The sequence below is a fragment of the Balaenoptera physalus genome (genome assembly GCF_965194825.1).
Source record: "Balaenoptera physalus genome assembly, chromosome: 10".
NCBI classification, from domain to species: Eukaryota; Metazoa; Chordata; class Mammalia; order Artiodactyla; family Balaenopteridae; genus Balaenoptera; species Balaenoptera physalus.
The window spans coordinates 16243144-16270085 of record NC_138889.1 but is presented as its reverse complement, the minus strand read 5'-3'; the positions used below and the strand labels follow the sequence as shown (position 1 = coordinate 16270085).

Genomic DNA, 26942 nt, shown 5'->3' with positions numbered 1-26942 from the left:
GAGTGGCAGGGGAACCGGAAGTGGGGGCGCTGCAGCGGGTGCTGAGGCCGGAGGAGGGACGCGCCGGAGCGGGGCCGCCAGGACTGAGCGAGCGACAGACGCGCGACCCGCCGACGCCGCAGCCGCTTGGGGCCCGCACGGACCCTGTGCCTGAGTGAGTGCATTCCGGGGCTCGGGGAACCGGTGGCTTAGAGGTGGGGGTTGGAAGAGGCTGCTATTTGTTATTGTGAGAGGCCCGCGACCTCCCCTCCCCCACCCTGCCGGCCCCTCCCCCGCGCCACCCCTCCCCCCCGAGCCTTGGGGTGCGTCCCGCGCTCGCCCCTTCTCGGCTGGCCCGGCGTGGGTTCCCTGGCCGCCCGCTCTGCCCCCCCCACCTCCAGGCCGCTCGCCGCCTCCCTCGGAGCCTTTCCCCAGTACCCCACCCCCAAACCTGCTGCCTCCTCGGCCGCCCAGCCGCCCCGCCTCTTCCCGCGGCCGAGCACCGTGGCGGGGCGCGCCGCCCGGCCCGATCCGGCCCTGCCCGCCCCCGGAGCAGGCCGCCCTGCATCCCCCGCTACCCCGGCCCGGGGCTCGCCGCCTCCAGCCCCATTTCCAGCCACGCTTCTGCCTCGGGTCTCGGCTGTTGCCTTTCCCTTCTTCCCGAGGTTGAACCTCTGACCCTTTTCTCCCCTTTCCTCTGTCTGGGAGGCCGTTAGCGCGGGGTCAGACCCGTTACTGTTTTTTTGACGGAGCACTTTTTCCCACCCGTCAGAAACTTCTCCGTTACCTCCTCTAGTATATTTAAAAATCCATAGGCTGTCACGACTTAGAAGGGCTTATTTCTTAGAGGGCTGTCTAGTCCAGCACCTCACTTTAGAGATGAGGCCCAGCGAGGCTGGTGATTTGCCCAAGGTCAACCAACTAGTTAAACCTACCAATGGACAGGTTTTCTTAGGTGCTTTTTACCTGGTCCATGTCCATGTACCAGATCAGGATCTTCTGGCCTTCAGGTTTGTGATGTACCCGTTGCACGGTGACTCACTATTCTTTCCATACCTCCCAGGCCAGCGTTGCTTTTCATAGTGTGTATACAAACCTTAAGAAAACCAAACACATGAAGCTTTGGCCTCTTTTTAGAGCTTACCCATGGAGAAAGGGAAGACCACCTGGACCCACCCTAAGGCCTCATTTTGTACAGCTTTAAATGGGGGGGGGGTCATGTTGGGGAAGTGGTAAAGGTATGGAGAAAACACGGGGTATTGCCTCCTTGAGCATCTGAATACGCCTTTACCTTGGATATGCCTTGTGTCTTTGGATTCTTCTCCTGGGCACATTGTTCTGATATAAAGGTTGCCTCCTTGTGCGGGAGCAGGGGAGGAGTATGAAATCACTGTGCTTTAATGCGTTGGCTTGGGCATTTGATAATAAATTCTGAATGTGCTGGAACCCCGGGACCCATCCACCAGCCCACAGAGGCAGGGTACTAGGGATGAGGCCTGCCTTGGCCTTTAGAATAACCCTGCCAGCTCCATCTGAAACAAAATGAAGGGTCTGAGGTCAGAGTGGAAACATTCTAAATCTTTTAATTCTTAGTGCAACTTTCCCCCTCCATCTGTTTCCTGGTTAAACTAAAGAAACATCCAGCTCAGCTTGAGTATTTATAATTCTTTGTTGTTGGAACTGGTTTTTGATTAGACACACACTACACCACGCTGGTATAAGCATTTGGAAATTCTGGTGTTAAGACTGTCATAGTCGGAGTTAAGTAGAGAAGACAGAAAATGCAGGAAAATTGGGAAATGCTGTGCAAGTCACTTACTCCTCATCTTCCCAGAGAACTCATTTTAGTGGACAGTTAAAGCTTCCCTGGAAGAGTATGTCTCCTGATAAATTAATTTCTTCGGACCTGTATTTCCATTCTGTTGGGTTTTTCTAACTGAACATGCTGTTTGTTACCTCAGAAGTTAATGACTTGCTGCACAGAGGCGATTATTATGAATCAGTGAGGTGAGATGGGAGTCAAATCCCTCTCTGTTGCTACTTTTTCTGTTGTTACTAATTACAGCATTCTGAATACTTCTGTGCCACGATATTGCTCTCTTCGTGAGGCAGGAAACCCCAAATCACTCAGATTTTTGTGACCCACCACAGGCTGTTCTCAGGATGGCTCCTGATTGATTATTCATTTTTATTATAAACAGTACACAGTTTTTTTTATCTAACTCCCGAATTATTTGAATCCCCTAAATGCATAGTCCCCAGCTTGGTTCTTCTTTTTTTCTTTTCTTTTATTTCTTTCTTTCTTTCTTTTTTTTTTTAAATCCTTTGGCCTCACCGCATGGCATGTGGGATCTTAGTTCCCTGACCAGGGATTGAACCCACGCCCCCTGTGCGGAGTCTTAACCACTGGATTGTCAGAGAAGTACCCCTAGTTTGGTTCTTAAAGAGGAGATTACGTGGGTTTGCCCCTCAGTTGTTGTTTTTTTTTTTAACCGCTGTTTAAAAATGTTACCAAGCCATAGGCACAGGTAAAACTGAAAGCTACCTTGTATTGTAAGATTTTGATTTGGCAAAATAATCCAAAATCCAAGTGTCTGAAGGCACAAAGAAACAAATTTTGCTCAGAGGAGGAAGGAGGATGACCTTGTATTCATAGTTAAAGAAGAAAAAGACTAGCTAATTGGGAATATTGTGCTAAATTCTCTCAGTTTTACCTCCCTAGTAACTTGAGATAAGTGACATTTTGTTTCTCAGTTTCTCTGTCCCTACAGCTTTTTCATTTTGCTCATGACAAAATTTAGGACTGAGATGAAAGTGTTTTGCTCAGGGTATCAGAATGCCATTAAATTTGGGTTGTAGTAATAGGATATATAAGTGAATTGACTTAGTAAATTAGAATTTATCATTGTTTCATACAGTCTTTTCTGTATAGAGCCTAATGCCCTTTGCTCAAGAGTAATAGGTTTTGGAGGGTAGTATATCACCCTGAGTTCAAATCCCAGCTCTCCCTATCATGGAGCAGTTTCCTTAAATCTCCCTGAGCTTCAGTTTTATTTAAATAACAAAGCTCCTAGCACAGTGTCTTGTAAATAGTAAGTTCTTAATAAATCTTTATTGCAGTTATTATTTTTTGATCAGTTGTTTACCTGTTGGAGAAACTCTAAAAATCCATGTCTGTAAATTGAATCATAGATCTAAAGAGATCTTACAGTTTATATAGACCACTGGTCTTGAAAGTAGAGTATGTGTGCTGCCTTGGGATGCATAAGGAGATCCATAGGCATATAGGAAAATATTTAGAACCTCTTTTTACATTCATTCTTTTTTACGTAAAAAAGGAAAAAATTACGAATATTTAATATACAGGTTAACAGCAATTCACATCTAATTTATAAATATACATATATTGAGCAACATTTCAAAAAGATTCTAAAACATTAAAAAATGTTTGAATCCCGCTAATCTGGGCCAGTCTTTACTCATATGCTTTAGTTCACTTTATGCTTTACTAGTAGGTGTTCACCTAGTCTCTGCGGCCCCTTGGGAGGAATCTGCCTTGAGAGGCAGGTCATGTCATTTGCAGTTCTGTTTGTTAGAAATTTGTTTCACTGTACATTGTGTCTACTGGCCTTGTCTTCCTATTTGGGGACATGCAGAATAAGCCTAAAGTCCCTTCCTAGTAATCTTCAAATACTTTGACAGCTATTTGTCCCATGATTTCCTCTTCCTCAACCAGTTTTTCTGCAGATTATAAGCATACCTGTTTCTTTCAACTATTTCTGATATGACAGGTTTTCTAATTTCTCACCATCTTGGCTCCTTTCCTTGAAACACCCTCTGGTTTGTCAAAATTCTTAAATTTTTCAACAAAATCTGAACATGGTGTTCCAAGAACTGAAATGTAGTTGGAGTGCCTGCATTGTGTCTTTACGTGGTGAGGGATGAATTTGGATACATTTTATTGTGGCGGCACCTCATATGTACAGTTTTGTCATCTTTGTTCTTTTAACAATCCCCAGGAAAAATGGTTTCAATTACATAATCACACAGTGAGAGGGGGGCAGATTATTTTTCTCCTTTTTAGTAGTGATCACTCAGTTAACCCTGTGTCAGTTAACTTTTGCCTCAAAAATACCTAACATGTTAAGAGTTTCTCCAGGTGGGAAAATGAATGAGAAATAGTTGGGTTTTTAAAATCTATTTTAAAAGTTAGGAAATAGACTTTTTCAATTAGTGAGTGGAAAATGGAGCTGTTTTGTTGCTGTATTTCTTTACATTATATATCTAATTTTGAAATCCAGAAAATGGGAAAAGTTGCTCCTTGTTGGTCTTAAGGACAATAGAGCTTTTTGATCAGCGGGGAAGAAAGTTACTTACTAAAATTAAAATGATTATTAAGTGCCATATCAGATTTAATCTGAATAGCCAGACTTGAATCAAGCATTGAACGTAGACCCCAAGAAACTTTTATATGGAAGATTTAGAATGTTTTATTGGCTAAAAACAAGAAGTTTCTGTGTGGCTATTTGTTTTAACCCTGTAATCCTTTTTTTTTTTCTTTTATGTATCTTCTGATTTTTCCACACTTTGCTTAGACAGTGAAACTCCAAACAGATATCATAGTCTGATTGGAACTATATAGGTTCATCTTGCAATTCTTCCCGATTCTTGCATTTTACATTGATGTTTTTAGCTCCGTGTGGTATGTCATAAGTCTTTTGGGTGACGTGGTTAGATATAGGTCCCCTTTAGGGAGTCAGCGTGAACTGGTTTGTGATCAGTGGGCCAGATGTGACGTAATTGGGGTCAGACAAACCTCATTTCAGTCACTGAACAAAGTACCTAAATTATCTGATCCTCGTTTTCTTCATTTTGCAGTACTTTTGTGAGGATCGGAGGTGGTATGTATAAAGCATAGAGTAGATAGTCCTTCATAGGTAGTTATTATTTTCTGATGGTTGCAAATTTTAGTAATCTAAAGAAATATACACAGGTTGTGAATGATATTTTACATCTTTAGTCAGATATAGGCTTAACCCTGAGCCCAGTTTTTTTTAGACCTAGTGTCATTTGGAACTGATCGAATTTATTTACATAATTAGTGTTAAAATTGTTTGCTTCTGTAGTTTATTTTTCATGAAGGTTTGCTTTCATGTTTAGGGTTTGTTACTTTTTGATCCTCAAAAACTACTACCTTGGTAATCCAGGGTGTTTTGTTTACTCAGTGAATACTTATTAAAAGGCTATAACTCAGTCCTCTTTCTGAGAAAGTTTAGTTGTATTTGAGGATGGCAAAGGAAAGAAATAGAGAGTATGGCCTTTTTTTCTATAAGCCACAAAACCCCAGCTTTTTCTCTTTCATCATCCTTTGCATTTTCCAAGTAATCTCTTGAGCCTAATGTCTCTAGTATGTATTCTCCAGAGTTGGTTGAAAACAGTCTGGTTTCTTACTTGTCTTTCTAGAAGATTAGCATTTCTAATTTTCCTGAATTTCACTTATTCCTTCTTCTCCACTATCAGATGCCATATTTAGGTTCGTCGTTAATCAAATTTTTTTTAGTGGATACCTGTCAAAAATAGAAATACCTAGTAAACATTTGTAAAAAACCAATGCCAGGAACTTCCCTAGTGGGCTAGCGGTTATTAACACTCTGCTGCGCTCCCACTGCGGGGGACATGGGTTTGATCCCTGGTCATGGAACTCGATGCTGCGGGGCACTGCCAAAAAAATTAAAAATTAAAAATAATAATAAATAATAAAAATGAAAAAACCACTGCCAAAGCCCACGACTAGTTTTGTCATCATCTGTAATACAGGTATTTGTGTGATGTTTAGTGATCACTGGATTCTAATCGGTGCTGTACTAATTCTTAAGTGTGTAACTCTAGCAGCCTAAAAGGCTCTAATGTAGATGTCATTGAACTTGAAGGGTTTAATTCCTTGTCATTTGGTTCTTACAATAACATGTATTTATGAAAAATTAATATAGGTGTAAGGTATATACTGATGTAATGCATTGTTCCTGAATGATATTCAAACCTGTCTGGAAGTTTAGTAGTGCTAGATATTTATGGGACTTAGGCAGTCATGTCCTGGACCTCGTCTCTGCTGAAAATAAACTCCAGTTGCATCATTTCTAGGCAAAACCCAATGAAATTTATTTAATTCTTATTCTTATTTAAAACCTGACATGTAATATTTAAGTAAGTGGTAACAAAGAAACATTCCTGTCAGTGAACAAAACATAACATAGACTTTTTTTTCCTCAGGTGTAGAATGAGCCAAGGAGACTCAAACCCAGCAGCCATTCCACATGCAGCGGAAGATATTCAAGGAGATGACAGATGGATGTCTCAGGTAAAAGGAGGTGCACATGCGTTATTCACATAGATGAGTCTCTTCAATTTTTAGAGTCTTTTAACCAGAGCTACAATGGGGTGTTTTTAATGGTCAACAAGAATTGATTACTGTAAATAAAAATCTAATGTTAGAGATGTCATTCCTAATCACCATGTGATGTTGGAACTGAGGAATATTTTGAGAGCATGGGCATTGCGTACTGTTAATTTTAATAGATGACAGTGTCTCTACAGTATTCTTTCTTTAAGCTTTTTTAAATTTTGAAGTAATTTCAAAATTATACAAATATTACAAACACTTTAGAAGGAACTTCCTATATCCTTCATCTAGACTTGCACCTTGTTAACATTTTGCCACATCTGCCTAATCATTCTGTCTGTATCTGTACCATTTACCAACTTACAGTTTTTTCTGAATCATTTGAAAGTATGTTGCAGTCATCACAATGCCCCTTTACCCCTAAATATTTGAGTGTGTTTTTTGAAAACAAGAACTTTTTCTTACATAACTACAATACAGTTATTAAAATCAGGAAATTTAACACTGACATTATACTGTTACCTAATCCAAAAACCATATTCAGATTTCTGTAGTTGTCCCAGTAGTGTTGTTTATATCAATTTTCTTCCCAGTCTAGGATCACACATTGCATTTGGTTGTCGTTTCTCTTCATTCTCCTTTAATCAGAAACATTTCTTAGCCTTTGTTTTTCATGACCTTGACCATTTGGAATAGTATAGGCCATTTATTTTGTGAAATGTCCCTCTCTTTTCTCATAATCAAGATTCACATTATACATTTTTGTCAGGAGTATCAGGGAAGTGATGTCTTCAGTGCATCACATAGAAAGCATGTGATGTTGATTTGTCTCATTGATGATAGTAGCTTTGATCACTTGGTTAAGATGGTGTTGGCCTAAACCAATTCTATTTCGTTATAATATGGTCTCACAGGTTCTTATTTTAGTCAAGTGGGTTATAATCCACTGTAATTTTGAAACTCATTGTCCAAGGTTTAGCAAGTGGGAATCCCTTCAGGCTCTGGCCCCTTTGCCCTCTCAGTATGTCCCATTGTTTTTTTTAACACTTTTTTTTTTCAGTATTTGTAGCTTGCTTTTAATAAGTGTTGTCACTTAACAATAACTATATTTAACCTTTATCTGTTTCCAACCGTATTACCTTTTTTTTAATATAGATTACTTTATTAATTTTACTTTTTTTTTTTTTAAAGCAACACAAGTGGACTTTTTTTTTTTTTTTTAAGGGAACGCTATTTATTTATTTATTTATTTATTTTGGCTGTGTTGGGTCTTCGTTTCTGTGTGAGGGCTTTCTCTAGTTGCGATGAGCGGAGGCCACTCTTCATCGCGGTGTGCGGGCCTCTCACTGTCGTGGCCTCTCTTGTTGGGGAGCACAAGCTCCAGACGCGCAGGCTCAGTAGTTGTGGCTCACAGGCCTAGTTGCTCCGCGGCATGTGGGATCTTCCCAGACCAGGGCTTGAACCTGTGTCCCCTGCATTGGCAGGCAGATTCTCAACCGCTGCGCCACCAGGGAAGCCCCGTATTACCTTTTGAACTAACAAGTTCTATATGATTTTAAGTCCCCAGAGTTTCCTGTTTTAGTATTTAGTGATTCTCTTTATACTCTTCATAGTTGTATTCTCTTTCTGTTTTGGTCGTCTCAGACTTAAAAATCAGTCTTTCAACTAGCTTATTTTGAGTGGTAGTTTTTTGTTTTTTGGGTTTTTTTAATTTTTTAATTTACTTATTTATGGCTGTGTTGGGTCTTCGTTTCTGTGCTAGGGCTTTCTCTAGTTGCGGCAAGTGGGGGCCACTCTTCATCGCCGTGCGCGGGCCTCTCATTATCGTGGCCTCTCTTGTTGTGGAGGACAGGCTCCAGACACGCAGGCTCAGTAATTGTGGCTCACGGGCCTAGTTGCTCCGCAGCATATGGGATCTTCCCAGACCAGGGCTCGAACCCGTGTCGCCTGCATTGGCAGGCAGATTCTCAACCACTGCGCCACCAGGGAAGCCCTGAGTGGTAGTTTTTTATTTTGACTGCTCTGCTATGGATCAATTTCGTGATTATTCTTTCTTAATCTTCCTCATTTGTTTATATCTTTAAAAAAGTATTATGAAATATTTTGAGCATCTGTGTATTTGCTACTCACCCTAAAAAAATAAAACATTGCTAAAAGAATTGCTGTTCCCTGTATACCCCTCATTGATCACATTTCTTTCTCTTTCCTACCTCCCCACCCCCAAGCCAGTAATTTCATGTATTTACATACTACATATATAATCCCTAAACAATATAGTTAGTATTTTTGCACTTTTTTTTATTAATTAATTAATTTATTTATATTTGGCTGTGTTGGGTCTTCATTGCTGCCTGCGGGCTTTCTCTAGTTGCGGTGAGCGGGGGCTACTCTTCGTTGCGGTGTGCAGGCTTCTTCTCATTGTGGTGGCTTCTCGTTGCGGAGCGTGGGCTCTAGGCGCGCAGGCTTCAGTAGCTGTGGCACACAGGCTCAGTAGGTGTGGCTTGCGGGCTCTGGAGCGCAGGCTCAGTAGTTGTGGCACACGGGCTTAGTTGCTCCGTGGCATGTGGGGTCTTCCCAGACCAGGGCTCGAACCCGTGTCCCCTGCATTGGCAGGTGGATCCTTAACCACTGTGCCACCAAGGCAGTCCCTTTTTGCACGTTTTTTTTTTCTTTTTTTTTTTTTAAGTTTTAATTTTTTTTTAATTGATTGATTGCTTGATTGCTATGTTGGGTCTTCGTTTCTGTGCTAGGGCTTTCTCTAGTTGCGGCAAGCGGGGGCCACTCTTCATCGCGGTGCGCGGGCCTCTCACTATCGTGGCCTCTCTTGTTGCGGAGCACAGGCTCCAGACGCGCAGGCTCAGTAGTTGTGGCTCACGGGTCTAGCTGCTCCGCGGCATGTGGGATCTTCCCAGACCAGGGCGCGAACCCGTGTCCCCTGCATTAGCAGGCAGATTCTCAACCACTGCGCCACCAGGGAAGCCCCCTGCACGTTTTTAAACTGTACATAGTATCTTTCTGAATGTATTTTTTTCTGCAGTAATCATACATATTAAAAATATAGCTGTAGTTTATTCATTTTTTTCTCTTCAAGTAGTATTCAATTATTTTATATGAAAATAGCACAGTGGGTTGTCTGTTATCTCATTGATGTGCATTTAGGTCATTTATAAGTTTACTAAAAGTAGTAACTAAGACTAGATGCCTTTGTTGTTTCTGGCGTAAATTAGAAGACTTTAAATGATTAGCACTGACTGGGAAAAAATTAGTCAAATGGAAGAAAAACAGATATGAATATTTAAATTTTTTTGAAAACTTGTATAATATGGAAGGACTAACTTATATTAAAATATATTATATACCTAGATCTTGGTTTTTAAATACAGTTCTCCAATGAAAGGAACCAGGGCTCCTTGGAGAAATGATTGATTCTATAGCTGGAGCAAAGAAAATAAAAATATGGGCCTGTAGCATCTTGTAGTGCAAGAAAGCAAGAAACTACTCAAAAAAGAAAAGAAAAAAAAAAGATGGACGGCAGGAATATCACTGAAGTGATGGGTCCCCAGTGCATCACATAGAATACATGTGGTATTGGTTTGTCTCATTGATGATACTAACTTTGACCACATAAAAGACCTGAAAGAGCCCCCAGAGTGCAAAGTTGAACATTTTGAGCAGTGTAACAAATGATGGTATTACTGGTTTATAACTGAAAGAATAAAATAAGTGTTCATTAATCCGTTCTGCTATAAATAAATGAGTGGATGAATAAATAAATAGGGGAGAAGGGCTAAATCTTCCTTACAGAATAATTTTAATTAATAAATGTAGAAGTAAAGAGGGAAAAGAAAATCCTGGATAGAACACTGCAGTAATAATTACTGTAGGCAAGATCCATTGATGAATACTAACATTAGTGGACACAACTTTAAGGAGAAACGGTATATTTGCCTAGCCTTAGAGTATCTCCCTGTAAATTACTTTGGTGGTTCTAACATACGCCCACATATTTTTTGATACCCCTCCCTCTAGGAGTTGGAGCTGAATTTAGTGTCTTGCTTCTAACATATAGAGTATGGAAGGGAAAATAATAACTTGATAGTGGAGAAAACTGGCAAACACCACCTTACCCAAATGATCAATATTAACATCACCAGTAATAAGTCATGTTCCCTGATATGATACAACAAGGGCACATCACCTCTGTGGTAGTCTTCCCCAAAAATCCATAACCTCACCCTATTCATGGGAAAACATCAGACAGACCCAAATTGAGGGACTGTCTACAGAACACCTTACCGCAACTAAATGTGTCAGGTCATGAAAGACAAGGAAAGACCAAGAGACTGTCCCATATTGGAAGAGTTAAAGGAGATGTATAGATTAAATGCAATGTGATATCCTGATTGATTCAGGAAATGGACGTTAGTGGAAAAATTAGTGAGATCTGAATAAACTTTATTTTAGTTGATAGTATTCCCTAATGTTAATTTCTTAGGTTTGACAAATGTACCATGCTTATATAAGATGCTAACATTGAGGGCTTCCCTGGTGGCGCAGTGGTTAAGAATCTGCCTGCCAATGCAGGGGACACAGGTTCGAGCCCTGGTCCGGGAAGATCCCACATGCTGCGGAGCAACTAAGCCAGTGCGCCACAACTGTTCTCTAGAGCCTGCGAGCCACGACTACTGAGCCTGCACGCTACAACTAATGAAGCCTGTATGCCTAGATCCCGTGCTCCCCAACAAGAGAAGCCACTGCAATGGGAAGCCCATGCACCACAGTGAAGAGTAGTCCCCGCTCACTGCAACTAGAGAAAGCCCGCACACAGCAACAAAGACCCAACGCAGCCAAAAATAAATAAATAAAAAGTAAATAAAATTAAAAAAAAAAATCCTTACACCTGAAAGTTCTGTTTTTTAAAAAAAAATAAAATAAAAGATGCTAACATTGAAAGAAGCTGAGTTAGGGATATATGCAAATACTCTACAATCTTTGCAGGTCTTCTGTAGATAAATTATTTAGAAACAAAACAATAAAAGAAAAGCAGTCATGATTAAGTATTGAAGTGATACTCAATACTACTTACGGAGTATTGCTAAAATATCCATCCCTATTCTAGACTTAAGTACCACATATCAAGAAGTACCTGGAACAGATGAACATGTCCACCACCACCACAGGAATGCAGTCAACAGAATCCAGACTATGGGAGAGTCTATAGGTCAGACAGTCATATTCCTTAAAAAAAAGTTTGGAAGGTGGTCGCAGAGGGAGGGGAAACCTATAGATTAAAAGGGATTTAAGAGACAAATTGTCTGGATCCTGATTTTAAAAAACATCATAAAATAAAATTTTGTGACATTGAATTTGAACACTCACTAGTTATTTGTTGATATTAAAGGATTACTATTAATTTTAGAGGGATAGAACTGGTATTGTGGTTATATATATTTTTAATCTTTTAAGAGCTACATGTTGAAATATTTATACATGAAATGCTATACCCTCAGTTTGCTTCAAAATAATCTAAGAATGGGATGGGGCAGTAGTTTCTGGAATGTTGAAATCATAGTGACCGTAAATTAGATGATTGCTGTATCTGGTGATGGATACACAGAGATCCATTGTGTTATTCTCTCTGCTTTCCTGTACACTTGATATTTTCCATAATCGTAAGTTGTTTTTAAGGGTGATATTAAAAGACTTGACTGTAGGCAAATTTAATAACAGTCCGTATCAAAACATTAACCACCTAAAGAAGGCTTAGCAGCAGACTGACAGAAATATTTGCAGTAAATATTACAGATGAAGCATTGATATTTTTTGTTGTATTATCAATAAAAATATCCTCAAATATACTAGATAAGTGTCTCAATGAGCATGACAGGAGCTTTAACTTTTTGTTTCCAAAAAGTACAGATTAAAACAATGGGAAAAGAAAGGAGGGAGAGAAAAATATTAATAACCCGTGCCGGTGCAAGTATAGTAAAATGAGTTCTGATACATTGCTGGTGTCAGAATAGATATAGCCAGTAGCCATTTTGTTAGTAATTTGGAAGTATTTCCAAGATCCATGAAAGTGTTAATCCCCTTTGCCCTAAAAATTCCCAACCTGTAAAAGAAAATGTGTGTGTGTGTGTGTAAGTTTCTTCATCTCAGTCAATAGGAGGCTTCTGGCAAATCTGTCTTTAGGATAAAGAGCTAAAAAAAATGAATGTGCCACTGGATGCATTAAGTGGTGTTAAAAATTATGGTTATAGGGAATTCCCTGGCGGTCCGGTGGTTAAGACTCCGTGCTCTCACTGCCGAGGGCCCGGGTTCAGTCCCGGTTGGGGAACTCAGATCCTGCAAGCTGTGTGGCGCTGCCAAATAAATAAATAAATGAAGATTTAAAAAAAAAATTACACGATAGGGGCTTCCCTGGTGGTGCAGTGGTTGAGAATCTGCCTGCCAGTGCAGGGGACACGGGTTCGAGCCCTGGTCTGGGAGGATCCCACATGCCACGGAGCAGCTAGGCCCGTGAGCCACAATTACTGAGCCTGCGCGTCTGGAGCCTGTGCTCCGCAACAAGAGAGGCCGCGATAGTGAGAGGCCCGCGCACTGCAATGAAGAGTGGCCCCCGCTTGCCGCAACTAGAGAAAGCCCTCACACAGAAACGAAGACCCAACACAGCCAAAAATAAATAAATAAATAAAATTTTAAAAAAAAAACTGCTAAAAAAAAAATTAAAAACAAAAAATTACACGATAAACTCTTTTTAAAAAATTATAGTTATGAAAATCATGTAGCTACATAGAAAAATATTTCTAATGTTAATGCAGTTATAATGGCTGTTCTTTATTGAGTACCTACTGGGTGGCAGCCAGAAGCTGGGCCCCTTTTATAGAACTCTCATCTTCACAACTCTAAAACAGAGTTGCCAGCAGATGTGTAAAACAAAACTCGGGGTTATGTACTTGCTTAAGGTCACTGCAGTAGAAAGTAGATAAGCTAGACTTCAAACATAGGTTTTTCTGTCCCCAAAGCTATTGTGCCTTAAGGAGATATACATACGTTTCAACTGTGTTGCAGGGGGATGTGAAAAAATAATGAGAAAAAAATACCCTAAAATGTTAATAGGTACTGGGTTAAAATGGTAGGATTATAGATGTTTTGCTTTGATCTTTTCTGTTTTTCCAAGCTCATTGCAACTACTTTTATACTTAAAAAGAAAATTTAGAGCACTTAAACCTTTAGAACAGCAGAGCTTAAATTCCATGACATTCTTTTTTTTGTTGTTGTTAGTTTCTGCTTTATAACAAAGTGAATCAGTTATACATATGTTCCCATATCTCTTCCCTCTTGCATCTCCCTCCCTCCCACCCTCCCTATCCCACCCCTCTAGGTGGTCACAAACCACCGAGCTGATCTCCCTGTGCTATGCAGCTGCTTCCCACTAGCTATCTATTTTACATTTGGTAGTGTATATATGTCCATGACACTCTCTCACCCTGTCACATCTCACCCCTCCCCCTCCCCGTATCCTCAAGTCCATTCTCTAGTAGGTCCATGACATTCTTTAAACGTAAGCTGTTTTGTTGGTATTGAGAGGTAGTTGGCACTTTAGCATACACAGTAGAGAGACGATGTGATGTGAAAGAGCACCTACTCAATAAAACTAGCTAAAGTTTTATTCTTGCTCATCTTATCCCTTCAGTTTAAAAATGCTTATTGAAACAATAGTAATTTTTAAAAATTGTTTACACAAGACATGGACCCAAGAGAAAAGAAAAAGTTATCCCAAATCCTGTCACTGTAAAAGAGATGTCTTAATCAATTGTCAAATTATTTCCAGAAATATTTTTGTATTTTCACTAATAGCAGTGAAATATCTCAGTTTCACCACAGTGTCATCTGCACTTGTATTATCAGCAGAAATACTTAAATAGTAATTCCATCTTAAATAATTCCTAGGGGAAGCATAATTGAATGTAGAGTTTGAGAAAAAGAAACAATATTCAGACCTTTCCCTAGAACTGGGTTAGAGACCTGCTAAAGCATCATGTTAATTTGTTTCAGGGATGAATATGAAAATTGAAGCTATGTCCTTCAGTTTAGCATCAATGGGTGAAATCTTTTTAAAGGTGTCTTATGCCTTAAGAGCAAAGAGAAGCATGCCAGGGCTAGGTCACCCCTGCTTAGAAACTTGAATTAGACTGAAAAAGCCTGAGTCCCAGTTTGCCAACATCTCACATTTAGAGGTTAGCAGACATTTTCAAAGGCCATATTAAAATCATTCAAATGAAGTGCATGCCTTTTGATTGGATCCTAGTTCAAAAAATAGATACATATAATACTTTTGGAACAATTGTGAAGATTAAATGTTAGATTTTATGGGATTATTGTTTATTTTCTTAGATGTGATAATAGTTCTGTGGTTTTATAGGAGACTGTCCTTATGCTTAGGAGATGCATGCGAAATATTTAAAGGTGAAGAATCACAATGTTTGCAGCTTACCCTCAAATGATTCAGCAAACACACACAGATAAAGCAAATGTGGGAAAATGTTATTGTTGAATGTAGGTGAGTGTGTACAGGTGTTCATTATATTACGTCAGCTTTAAGTATATCTGAAATTTTCTTTAAAAGAGTTGGAGGAAAAGGTAAGCTTTTAAAAAAACATGAACGCATTTTTCTGTTCTGGTTTTCAGAAGGGCCCAGGAGTTAATAGCAGATTGAGAGGAATCAGCTTTAGGGACAGACCAAATAGAATGTTTAACAACAGAGTAACTGGTTGGACGACTGTTCTGTCTAGGCCAAGAAATCTCACAGGGAAAAATGCCAGTTTCTGATTGTTCTTTCTTCTTCACACCAGCACAACAGATTTGTCCTGGACTGCAAAGACAAAGAGCCGGATGTCCTGTTCGTGGGGGACTCCATGGTGCAGTTGATGCAGCAGTATGAGGTAAGGTGCAGGGGTGAGGGTGGTCCTTGGCTGCTCATGTCAACACATGCGTGACACATTCGTGGATAACAGACTTGCATTCATTCCACTCTAGTTCAGAGTAGAAGGGAAATCAGACCTACCTGATGGGATTCTTTGTGCCATCAAGCATGATGAGACAAAGGAAAAAATACAACATTATTTATAACTAAGCTCCCTTTTTTGCCTTGACTTCCAAGAAGCTTCACATTATATTTGTTTGTTTATATTTGTCCTAGTCATGATTTTCAATTCTTATTTGTATTTTACTATTTTCTTATTTGTATATGCTCATTTAGGTTTGTCTTAGTCATGATTCTCAGTTCTTATTATTTGTGTTTACCATTTTTATATTTTATATATTTTTGTAGTGAACTGTTTTGAATCTTTTTGAGGTTAGGCATTCTCCCAAGGGAAATTTAAAAGAAAAGATAGCTTTATATCTTTTTGGCTCAAGCACTCTAAATTTTTTCATCTCATGTTTCTGCTTCACCCTATTCCTTTAAATGGTTGAATAAAGGGAAAGGAGAGTTTATTGAGTTGGCAGCTTAATTATAAATGTTGGTACCTAAGTGGCATCAGGTTGAGCTGTGACTTAGGTCTTGAGCTGAGATCTAAAGCTGCACTGAAAACTGAGTTACACAATGGCATCTTCAAAGCCCTTTCAGCAGTTGGTAGAATACCGCTTGCAGTGTTACATTTGAATACAGAAAAGGGAAACTTATTTCAGATGCCTCACAACACATTGCAATTGAGGGATTTTATTTCCCACTAATTTCAGCTTAAATAAATCAAGTTTTTCTCTTTTCAGATATGGCGAGAGCTTTTTTCCCCACTTCATGCACTGAATTTTGGAATTGGGGGAGATACAACAAGACATGTTTTATGGAGACTAAAGAATGGAGAACTGGAGAATATTAAACCTAAGGTGAAATGAAACTTATTTTTTTTTTTTTTTAAAGAATATCCTTAATCTTGAGTCTTTTGCAGATAGTTAAATTGTCAGAAACTGGTAGTAAAAAAAAAAAAAATTGCTTCTTTAAAGCGTTATTTCACTGTTGTTCTTTGCTTCGTGCCCCTTTAAGTTAAATGATATTGTTTAAGAACATTCCACATACATGCTTAATTAAGAATCAATGTATTGCTTGCTTGGTTTGTACTTGTAATTGTTATAATTATCTTCTGCTGTAGGAAGAGATTTGATGGTAATAAGGTATGCTATTCTGTTGACCTGAGGCAGTATGAGGGGGAAAGTGCTCAGAGGTGGGCGGTGGGAGCAGGGCTATGATTCACTTGAGGAGGTAATTTTGGATCCATTTAAACATATAAACAGATTGGTAATCAAGGCCTCCAAGTTCTTCTGAAGAAAATTTGAAGCAGATGTGAACAAATGTTCAGCCCGAACATGTACCCAGTGCCTTATAGCATTATCAACATCCTGAGTTGGCACACTGCATATAAATTTTTTCAACCCCAAACAACAAAAAGAAAACAAAGCTGAGCCATTGATAACAGTCTCTGTAGTTGAAAGTATTTTATTTTTGCCTTTCTAACAGAAAAACTCATGCATATTCCTTTCTTTTGTGACAGGCGGAAATTACTTTGGGTTACGTAGTAAGATGTATGTCTCTAGGTGATAGCCACCTTGTAAAATTATTTTTTTAAAGAGAAAAACTTTCAAAAACTATATCCAGCCTCCACCCCACTGATTCTTTTCCTTGAGTAGAACTGTGTATTTATACCCACTACACTCCCTTGGGTACTTTTATTTTTTCTAGAAGGTACTTTTACTAAGGGAGTCTTATGATGTTGCAAGTATTTTCCCCCATGTTTCTTAGATTTCACTCTCTTTTTTTTTTTCTTTTTTGACTTGCAGTGGTTTTATTTTTATACAGTTGAATTTGTTATCTTTTTTGTATAGCTTCTGGATTTTAAGAGATTAGCTTCCAACTCCACATAAAAGAATTTTCTCATCTCTTCCTAGTACAGTTTTCCCACTTAAGTGTTTTTCTGTTTGGAATTTATCCTGATGTATATGAGGCATACATTAATATTTTAAGATGGCTGCCCTGTTGAAGTTACCAATACCATTTGAGAAGTTCATCTTTCCTTCTTTGATTTTTTAAAAAATTTATTTATTTTATTTATTTATTTTTGGCTGTGTTGGGTCTTCGTTGCCGCTGGTGGGCTTTCTCTAGTTGCGGCGAGCGGGGACTACTCTTTATTGCGGTGCACGGGCTTCTCATTGCGGTGGCTTCTCTTGTTGCAGAGCACAGGCTCTAGGCGTGCGGGCTTCAGTAGTTGTGGCTCGTGGGCTCTAGAGCACAGGCTCAGTAGTCGTGGTGCATGGCCTTAGTTGCTCCGCAGCATGTGGGATCTTCCCAGACCAGGGCTCAAACCCGTGTCCCCCGCATTGGCAGGCGTATTCTCAACCAGTGCGCCACCAGGGAAGCCCCTCCTTCTTTGATTTTTGAAGTAAGATTTTCAACTAACTAGTGGACATTCCTGAGTATTTATCTTTTTTCTCTTTTTCTTCCTTCCCTCAATTATAGGTCATTGTTGTCTGGGTAGGAACAAACAACCATGAAAATACAGCAGAGGAAGTAGCAGGTGGAATCGAGGCCATCGTACAACTTATCAACACAAGGCAGCCACAGGCCAAAATCATTGTATTGGTATGTGGTCTTCGGGTGGGTGGAGACCTTGGTATCATTAGGTAAGGTGGGGAGTCTTTTTAGAAATGTGATCACTCATGAATATAGAGAATCTTTAGGTTGGAAGCAGTTTATCATGCTCCTGAGAAGCTGTTCTCTGATATGTCCCATCGTCTTACTGGTCTCATTTCCTAGAACAGCTGTGGGGTCATCTTTTTTCTGCTCATCCTTGTTTAGAAGTGGAAATCCTCTTTGTTGCCTCAGGTTGCCTTAATTTTTTTTTTTTTTCCCTTGACTATCTTCTGATAATTTTTTAAGTTGCATATGAGACTTCTCCTAGTTCCTGAGTCTCTTTTTATTAGACCTTAGTTTGGATTAGCCTAGATGTGTTGTTTTGTTCCATTGTTAATATGGTAAAGGTGGTGTATTTATCAGAATCTCTGAATTCTTTAAAATATCAGAGATTCCATCAAGAAGAAAATGGGTACTTCATAGTCTTACCACTAACAGGAAATGCTACCCTTTGTAGAATGAAAGCATTGTCTTCATGGTCTCAGGGATAAACAGCTGTCTATTTCAGTGTTAAAGTTTACCTGTAGATATTCTTAACCCAGATAAAAATGTATGTTTTTGAGAAATCTGACATGTATTCAGTTCTTTAATGAGATATAGTGTTAATAAGGTAGTCATTTATTCAACAAACATGCGAGAATCACGATGTACAAGGCACTATCCTAGGTCCCAAGCATACAAAAATGAGTAAGACAGTTCCTCTCAAGGAGCTGGTGGATGGACACAGCAATATAAACAGAATTATTACACTGTATGCTAAGGGGAGAACAGGGTATATTTTAGACATAAAAATTGACATCTGAGTTTAGTTTTAAAGAATTCATTGGTTTCCAGACAAATAGAGAAATGAAAGAAGAGAAGGTATTACAGAGAAGAATGAGAGCGAGAGAAAGGGAGGGAGGAAGAAAGGAAGGAAATGATCAAAGGCTTATACATGTATGTGTTTGTTGGGTGAGTGAAGGAGGGTGCTAGAAGAGTTTTAGGGTTATCATTGGAATAAAGTTCAAGTCTGGGATAGTTAGCGAGAAGCCACAGCCCGGTCCCATGTTAGGAGTTTGGATATTATCATATAACAGGGTTCTGGGGAGCCAGGTCTTATTTTTTTATTACATGGTATTTAATTAATTTGTTTATGTATTTATTTATATCCTGCATTATTCCAGAAAAGACTACATTGTGGTTAAGAGTCCATCTCTTAAGTACAGTGGGTGGTACATTGTAGTTGGCTTAGGACATATTTGTTGCATGAATGTTGCTGAATAAATCCTCCATAAATATTCTTTGTTTCAATGAGACTTTTGAATTTGATATATAGTGGTGTTATCTACAATACTAAAACATTGGAAATAACCTAAATAATCAACCCCATTGGGGAATGATTACACAAGTCATTGAATATAATAGCACTAATCATATGACAATTAGGAGGACTGTGTGAAAACAGAATTTATGATGTATTTAAGTGAACAGTCCAAATACTAAACGGTATGTATATTATATTTAGAATTGCTTGAAAGTAAATATGCAAATTGGAAAAGGAAATAAAATTAAAATAGTTGTTACATGGTAAAGGAATTAGGAGTGTAATTTTTTTGTCTTCTTTAAAATAATGTTTTAACAATTATCAGTTATTATAGAGAAAAAACCACATGGCATACCCCTGATACTCATTTATTAAGGAAAATGTTATGCAAGTACATAAGCTATTTTTCTTATCCTTGCTTGACAATCCCAATAGGTATGGCGCCCTGCTCTTGAGGCTTAATCCTTTTTTATGGCTTTAATTACTATGGTATTCTTTGAAAGTCAGAATAACATATGTATTTATTGGTCACTGGCCATCCTTCCTGGTTGCTCATTATATCTCAACCAAGCTTTGATGTGCCAGCGCTGAGGGCTGCTTTTCTTTGTTAACTATTAGATGCAGAGCCTTATACTTTTAACAGTTATATAAACTAGGGTTTAGGATTGACCTTGTCTTCACTTGACAAGGATGAAAGGAGATGGATTGGGGTAGCATATTCATAATTCTCTATAGTTCTCTTTGGAACTTTACAGTCACACAGTAAGTTAATAATCGAGGTCCAACGTTTTGCTGAAAAAATTTAAAGCAGACATGAATAAGCGCTTACTTTGGGCATAAAAATTTTTTTGATTTTTTTAGTAGAACGCCTACAGAAAACCCGTTTTTATGAAATAAGACCTCTTATCATACCCTGTAGGAGAAACAGGTGACAACATTTTTGCCTAAATAACGATAACTTGCTGTGTGGCATCATTAGCTATAAACCAACTAAAAGGTTGGGGATTTCTAACAATTTTATAATTGGATCAGTTATCTGTATAAAGGCGATTTCTAGTTTGAGATGATAAAACCTTGCACTTGCCATATAAGAGCTGGCTTTTATTTACTATAGTAGAAGGACAGACATCTGATTTATCTGAAAATTATATTAGATCATTAACAAATTAAGTTAAAAATGAATTTAGAACACATCTCTGTTTTATACTAGCAGATATTATGTGGCTCTGATTCATCAAGACAGCGTTTGTTCCAACTCCATTTCTCGTGTGTTCTAGTGTAGCTTCCATGTGGCATTAATGAATAGATGTGTATTTGAGCTAGATTATTCTAGCTATGTGGCGGACTATATGGAGGATAAATTGAAGGGGTAATACCACTGGAGGTAGGAAGAGCAGTCAGGAGATTTTACGTTAATTGAGGTGAATATTGATAAGTTCCCTAGCCATAGCAGTGTCTATAGTCAGAAAAAAGAATGGATTGGAAAAATACTTAGGATGTAAAAGCTGAGTAATTTAATGATGAATAGATAAGGTACATGGGATGAGAGACTCAGGGATGTTGGAATGATCAGTTGACACAGAGAATGTAGAAGGAACATAGTCTGTGGGGGAGATGATGAATGGGTTTTTGGACGTGTTAAGTTGGGTGTGCCTCAGGAGCATTCAAGTTTGGTTCTATACCTGGACGTTCAGTACACAGTTCTGAAACTCCAGGAAGAGATCTGGGCTAAAGTGTGTAGGGTGGAGAGAGTACTGGGCCAAGGACAAAACCCTGAAGAATACCAGCAGTTAAGGGACAGGAGGAGGAGGAGGAACTCAGGAAGAAACCTAGGAGGAATAGTCAGAGAACTTTCATTAAGACCGGTCTAGTCCGGTGTTTCAGAAATCAAAGGTATAACAAGTGCCAAGTAGAGAGTTCCAGGGATATTTGAAATCACAAGTAAGTAGGAAAAAACAGTGAGTCTTCTCATCTTATATTCTTCTCTGCTCTTCCCCAGGGTTTGTTACCTCGAGGTGAGAAGCCCAACCCTTTAAGGCAAAAGAACGCCAAGGTGAACCAGCTCCTCAAGGTTTCCCTGCCGAAACTTGCCAATGTTCAGCTCCTGGATACAGATGGGGGCTTCGTGCACTCGGACGGTGCCATCTCCTGCCACGACATGTTTGATTTTCTGCATCTCACAGGAGGGGGCTACGCAAAGATCTGCAAACCCCTCCATGAACTGATCATGCAATTGTTGGAGGAAACACCTGAGGAAAAACAAACCACCATTGCCTGACTGGCTCCCATCAGTGTTAATAGCGTCCCAGCTTCCTCAGATCAGTTATATCACTGGCACTACAGAATCCTTCTCTTTCTTAAGGCACTTTGCATTGTAGAATGTTCCTGGATGTTCATATCTAGTGTTTGAAGGGGAGGAGGGATTTAAACTGGTCCTGTACATAGAAGGTTTGTTTGACACAGGAGAAAAATTAGCCAAGGAAGATGGTTGTTTAAATTCATTGGAAACCAGAAGGGGACTTTTTAGTTGTATGTGTGACACATTCATTGACTTATCACTGTTTTTCCTAGGACAACATCAAGCCTAAGTACTGAACAAAATGAAGATTCTTTCCTTGGCCTTTCTTTCTATGGATTATGTCATATATAATAATAATTAGAATAACACCTTCTTGGCTTTAAAACAGATGTTTTTCCAGTTTTTAAAGTTCATAATTTAGCCTTTTGTTTTTTATTTTGCTTTACTCATACGTATTCTCAATGTTATAGCAACATATAACATCAGATTGAACGTGCTTGTCATTCAGATATGGGAGATGCTATGGTTACAGGTGAATTTGTTCCACTCTGTTAATCTTTCCCATGCTTAACAGTGAAAAATAGGTTTTGCCCCATTTGGGGGACTCAGTGGAGGGTATTATTTTTATGCTGCTGAATATCGTGTCTGTAATAGACCCATGCATGCAGCCTTTCCTCTTTTCCCCCTCATCCCCTCTTTTTTTTGGTGGGAGGGGTCCTTGTTAACATTACAAGCTTTTAACACGTTTTTGACCTAGGAGCTCTGTTGCTGGCAGTATAAATCCCCAGCCAGTTACTCTCACGATGATATTACTGATGTGTAATTCATTCTTGTGTGGTGGTCTGTGCTGTAGAGTCTGTGTAGTGCTATCCGTATTCAGAGTTCTGGTTTGTTTGTTTTGTTTTTCCCTTAAAACCTGTTACAGTTTTCCTTCTTTTGGGGGGAAAAAAATCAGAACTCTGTTTCCCACTCCATAAGCCCTGACTTTATTTCAAGTTTTGTAGTATTTTAAGGTGTATATTTTATTTTATTTTTATTGGCTTAGTTTTTAAATTATTATTAGTCCAGAAAAATTTGGCCTCTTCTCATGGGGAAATGGTGAAACTGCTCTTCCGAATAGACATTCTGCTTGATCCCACTGTTTTAGTAAAAGAGAACTAGTAAAAAAGAACTTCGTTTAACCTTCAGGATTTCTCCTTAATACATCTTCATCTGAGAATTTCTTTCAAGAGAGCTCTTTATAATCTTAATGGTTTGTTGAGCTACAAGACCTGCCATTTAAAAAATAATAGGACAACAGGTGGTTTATTGTTTAATATACCTATGGAATATGTACAAACTGGATTTACAAACAAATACTTTAAACTGGACCAGGTGGATATTGAAGTAACCCATCAAAATGTGCTCTGCAGTGATTCTGCTTAACGTTCAAGTTCAGTAACTAAGGCGTATGTTTCTTACTCTGCTTGCAAGGTTCAAGTTCAGTAACTAAGGCATATGTTTCTTACTCTGCTTGCAAGGCACATGGCATTGCTTTTGTGTGCTGGAGGGGGATTTGTGGTTTGTGCTAAGAGCCGCTTCTGACTGAAAGGGATGGAACTTGGGCTGATTTTTTCTTTTTTTTTTTTTTTTCCTCGTCGAGGCTTTTTCTGGGAATTTTGTTTTTTGGTTTTTTTGTCTTTAAAAAAAACAAAAACAAAAACTTTCCTGAATGTATCATGTCTTCATTAACAACTGAAAATATACGTGGTGTTTACTAAACTTGTTTACTATATTAAATTTTCCTTTTTATTTTTAGTAGCCCAGGTTCTTGAGTTTTTCAAGACAGATTTTTTTTTTTTTCTTAGCTGAGGTATAGTTCTAGGGAGGAGATTTAATTAAGCCACAATTTTGTGTGTGAAAAGACAGTTTCCTATCCAGGTCTTTTTCTGTTGTCAGAGGGAAGGAGTATGGTCCAAACAAACCCCATTAGGTTACTCCTGCAGCATGTGCTTTTAGCTTCTCTCTTGACTAAGGATCAAATATCCCTTTGTGAGCTGGCCTTCAGCTCCTTTGCTTCTGTGTATAAACCTTGGATGTTAACTACATTTTATATTTACCAGAGCTATTTGAGCAATAGTATTTGAACCACTAGCCTTTTAAATAAAAGTCTGCCCCGTTGCTAATGTGCAGATACTGAGTCCACTTTCATTTCTTGCCAGCTTTCTTTGCACTGCTTTAGGCAAAAAGTGTTCATCTGTTTTTCTTTGATTGACACCCCAGTTTGTTGCAGTGACAGAACTTAATGCTTAATCTTTGGATTTCATATATATATATATATATATATATATATATATATATATATATATATATATATGAGAAATATATACACACACACACATACATGAAGTTTAATGCACTGTCCAAGTGAAATGTCCTACTTGTGCTTGTGATTAAGGGGCCAACTTTCCAGGCAGCCAGCAGAGGTGTTAATTCTGTTTGTCTCCCAGCAAACTTTCATTCCTTTGCCCACCCATTCCCACTACACTAGATGGCAGCTGGTGATGGCACAATAAAGATTTCTGCAGTCCCGTCTTGAATGTGGCAGGTTGAAGATGTACTGCCAAGGGTGATCTAGGGCATGTTGTTTTGCTGCCCACATATTCTAGACTGCCATGGGCAGTGCTCTGGCTACCACCTTGAGTCGATTTGAACATCTGTCTAAGCCTGAATTTTTTGTCAAAAACCTGAACCCAACAAAACAAATCTTGAGTAGCTCATGCCCTGCTCTTAGGAATTCTGTCGTTGTTTAAAAATAATGTTCAACTTTCTTTATCTTTTTTATTTGTTTAACCTAGTCACTGTTTACAGTTGTATGCTAAAGCCTGAAATATTGTCTGTGCTGTGGTATATGAGCATTGCCAATTTTATATTTATTGCAGCGAAGAAGAAACTAAAGATACATGAAAATGAGGAGCCTGGCTGTGCTCCTGAATCTGTGGGGTGCATGTGGGAGAAGTGAGTTGGGATCTCTTGAAAGGAGGCTTTTTGGGGTGGGGTCTCCCAGGCTTCTCCTTGGTGTTCCTGCTTGGGGATCACTGCTGCTAGTTGACTGGACCTCCCCAACGGAAGTTTGTGTTTCCGCTTTGGCAAAGTTTCATTGACTAGTAGAACTCATTCTGTTTTAGTGCATATTTCAATATAAATGTAAACATTTCACTCAAACTTGCTGTCTTTCTGTCTCCTTTATCATAGTTTGAATTCCAATGAAGAGAGAAGGGATGTTTTTTTTCTACCTTATCACAAGCAAATTGGATACTTAGATCATCCTGTTGCTTTTCTGTGGCACTGAATGTACCAAGCTGACCCTCATCACTTATCTCCTTGGGGGTGCAGAATGGCAGGGTAGGATGAGCAGATAGAAGGAATCCTAAGTAGTTAAATGGAAATATTGTCAAGCGAAATGTTTCAGATTTGTTAATAGTATCTGGTAGTTAAAAACAGAATTAAGTCATTAAATTGACCTCTTGACCCTTTTTCCTAATTTCAAATCTTTAGAATTTTATTCACATTAATTGTCCCAATTTCTACAGTTTCTCCATTCCTCATGCTAATAATCACCAGTTCTTCTTTTTTACACTTTGGAATATTTCTTTCTACTGTTACCCCCAGCTTGGACTTAAATGCCTCAAATTAATTGGAGTATTCTGAGTTCCTGTGTCATCTAGGGAGAAAAGCTTCAGGATAACATTTCCCATAGATTAACCACCTAAGCAATTTAGGTAGGTGCATTTCCACTTTCCTGTTGGCTGGGAGGCCTCGAGAAGTTTTCTGTCTTGTCAAAGATGAGTCATGTAATGTAAATGGTTGAGCTGGGATTCGAACCCAGCTTTACCTGACGTCGAAGTCCTTGCTCTTAACCACTACTCATGCAACCTGGGGTGTCTTTTTAGCTCTAGATTCCGATTCACTGAGTTCATTGCAGATACATCCCTAGTTTCCCTTCAGTTGAAAGTCCTGGGAATGAAGTGACAATCTTCTCACCTGGACCAAAGGCAACAGCTTCCTTCAGTCTTTCTGCAATCAATATACTCCCTTTCGATTCCATCCTCCACGTGGCCACGGAATTATTAGAATTTATTTAAAGTGCATTATCTGGCCATCTTGTTTCCCACCTTAAAACCAGCAGTAGAATTTAAATTGTGTTTATAGAGCCAAGAATTTTTGGTGGTACGCGTGAAGGGGTTCCAAGACTGGCAACTGTATTAACATGTCAGGAAGTTCAGATTGACAGGAGGATACTACCTGGGTAAGTGAAATAAGATTTAAAGTCTAAAACAGGAAAGTGTAAGTACAGTCAGTAATAAATGGCAGAATGATTAAAATAGGAGTTGTCAGCTTCCATATGCTGAGGGGTGGTGGGGGCCACAAGTGCAGATGGAAATGCTGAATGAGGGTTCATGTCAGACCTTCAGAAAACAGCTGCCTCCCTTGAAGTCCACTCCATACCTGAGTCCAGACAGTTCTGCAGGTGGGTTTCTGTGGATGTGTGCTGTGGACCACCTCATCCGACCTGGGTGAATGGCCTCAGTCTCAGTATAACAATGTGGCTGCTAGTGACAATGTGGACATAGTTCTCCTTTATCACCCTCGCCTCCCCCAGCTAACACATCTGCCCCAAGGACGACCTCTTTAGAGCTGTGTGACCAGAGCAAGGGTCACTTACCTGGCCCATTAGGGCCTATCCTGATGACTAACACCACCAACCACGCCAGCGATGATTACAGCAGATTGATATGCCAATAAAATGTTCCTTAGCAGCTAAAAGTGTCTATGGTTTTTGCGACATTCCCTTTATCACTTCTCACCATGGTGAGGCTATTGAATTAAAATGATTTACTCCTATAAAAGGATAAAATTTGGAGATACTAAACTGAGGTATTTTTGTTTTTCTACTTGCCTCCCCCTGCCCACCCTCCCCATCTAATCACACCAAGTTCTGCTCCACCCACCCCCCAGAGGCATTGCCTTGTGAGCTGGTCACAGGTTCCCCTTAAATCACAGGACAGCAGTGAAAGCAGCCTGGGGCCTGAGGCTTTGCTGATTGTTTCCAAACTATGCCATGTGAACCTCTTCAGTGGCCCAGAAGTGGAAGAGAGGGTAGTGTGGTGGAAGGGGAAGCTCCCTCACCAGCATCTACTTGGGGAAGGAACCAGCAGGAGAATCCATCCCTGCTTTTCTCCAGCCAAGGCAGGGGTGAAACCTTAACTCAGCTACATATTTTTACATAGCC

General features: G+C 39.3%; 1 protein-coding gene across 1 annotated transcript; it reads left to right on the top strand.

Annotated features, from left to right (window-relative positions):
• Positions 1-5: 5 nt before the first annotated feature.
• Positions 6-24874, top strand: PAFAH1B2 (platelet activating factor acetylhydrolase 1b catalytic subunit 2). Its single transcript, XM_082411178.1, has 6 exons — positions 6-154; positions 6250-6337; positions 15235-15324; positions 16154-16270; positions 17895-18017; positions 21371-24874. Exons 2-6 carry the CDS (start codon positions 6257-6259, stop codon positions 21647-21649), a joined length of 690 nt encoding a protein of 229 aa, XP_082267304.1. The 5' UTR covers positions 6-154; positions 6250-6256; the 3' UTR covers positions 21650-24874.
• The last annotated feature ends 2068 nt before the right edge of the window (positions 24875-26942 follow it).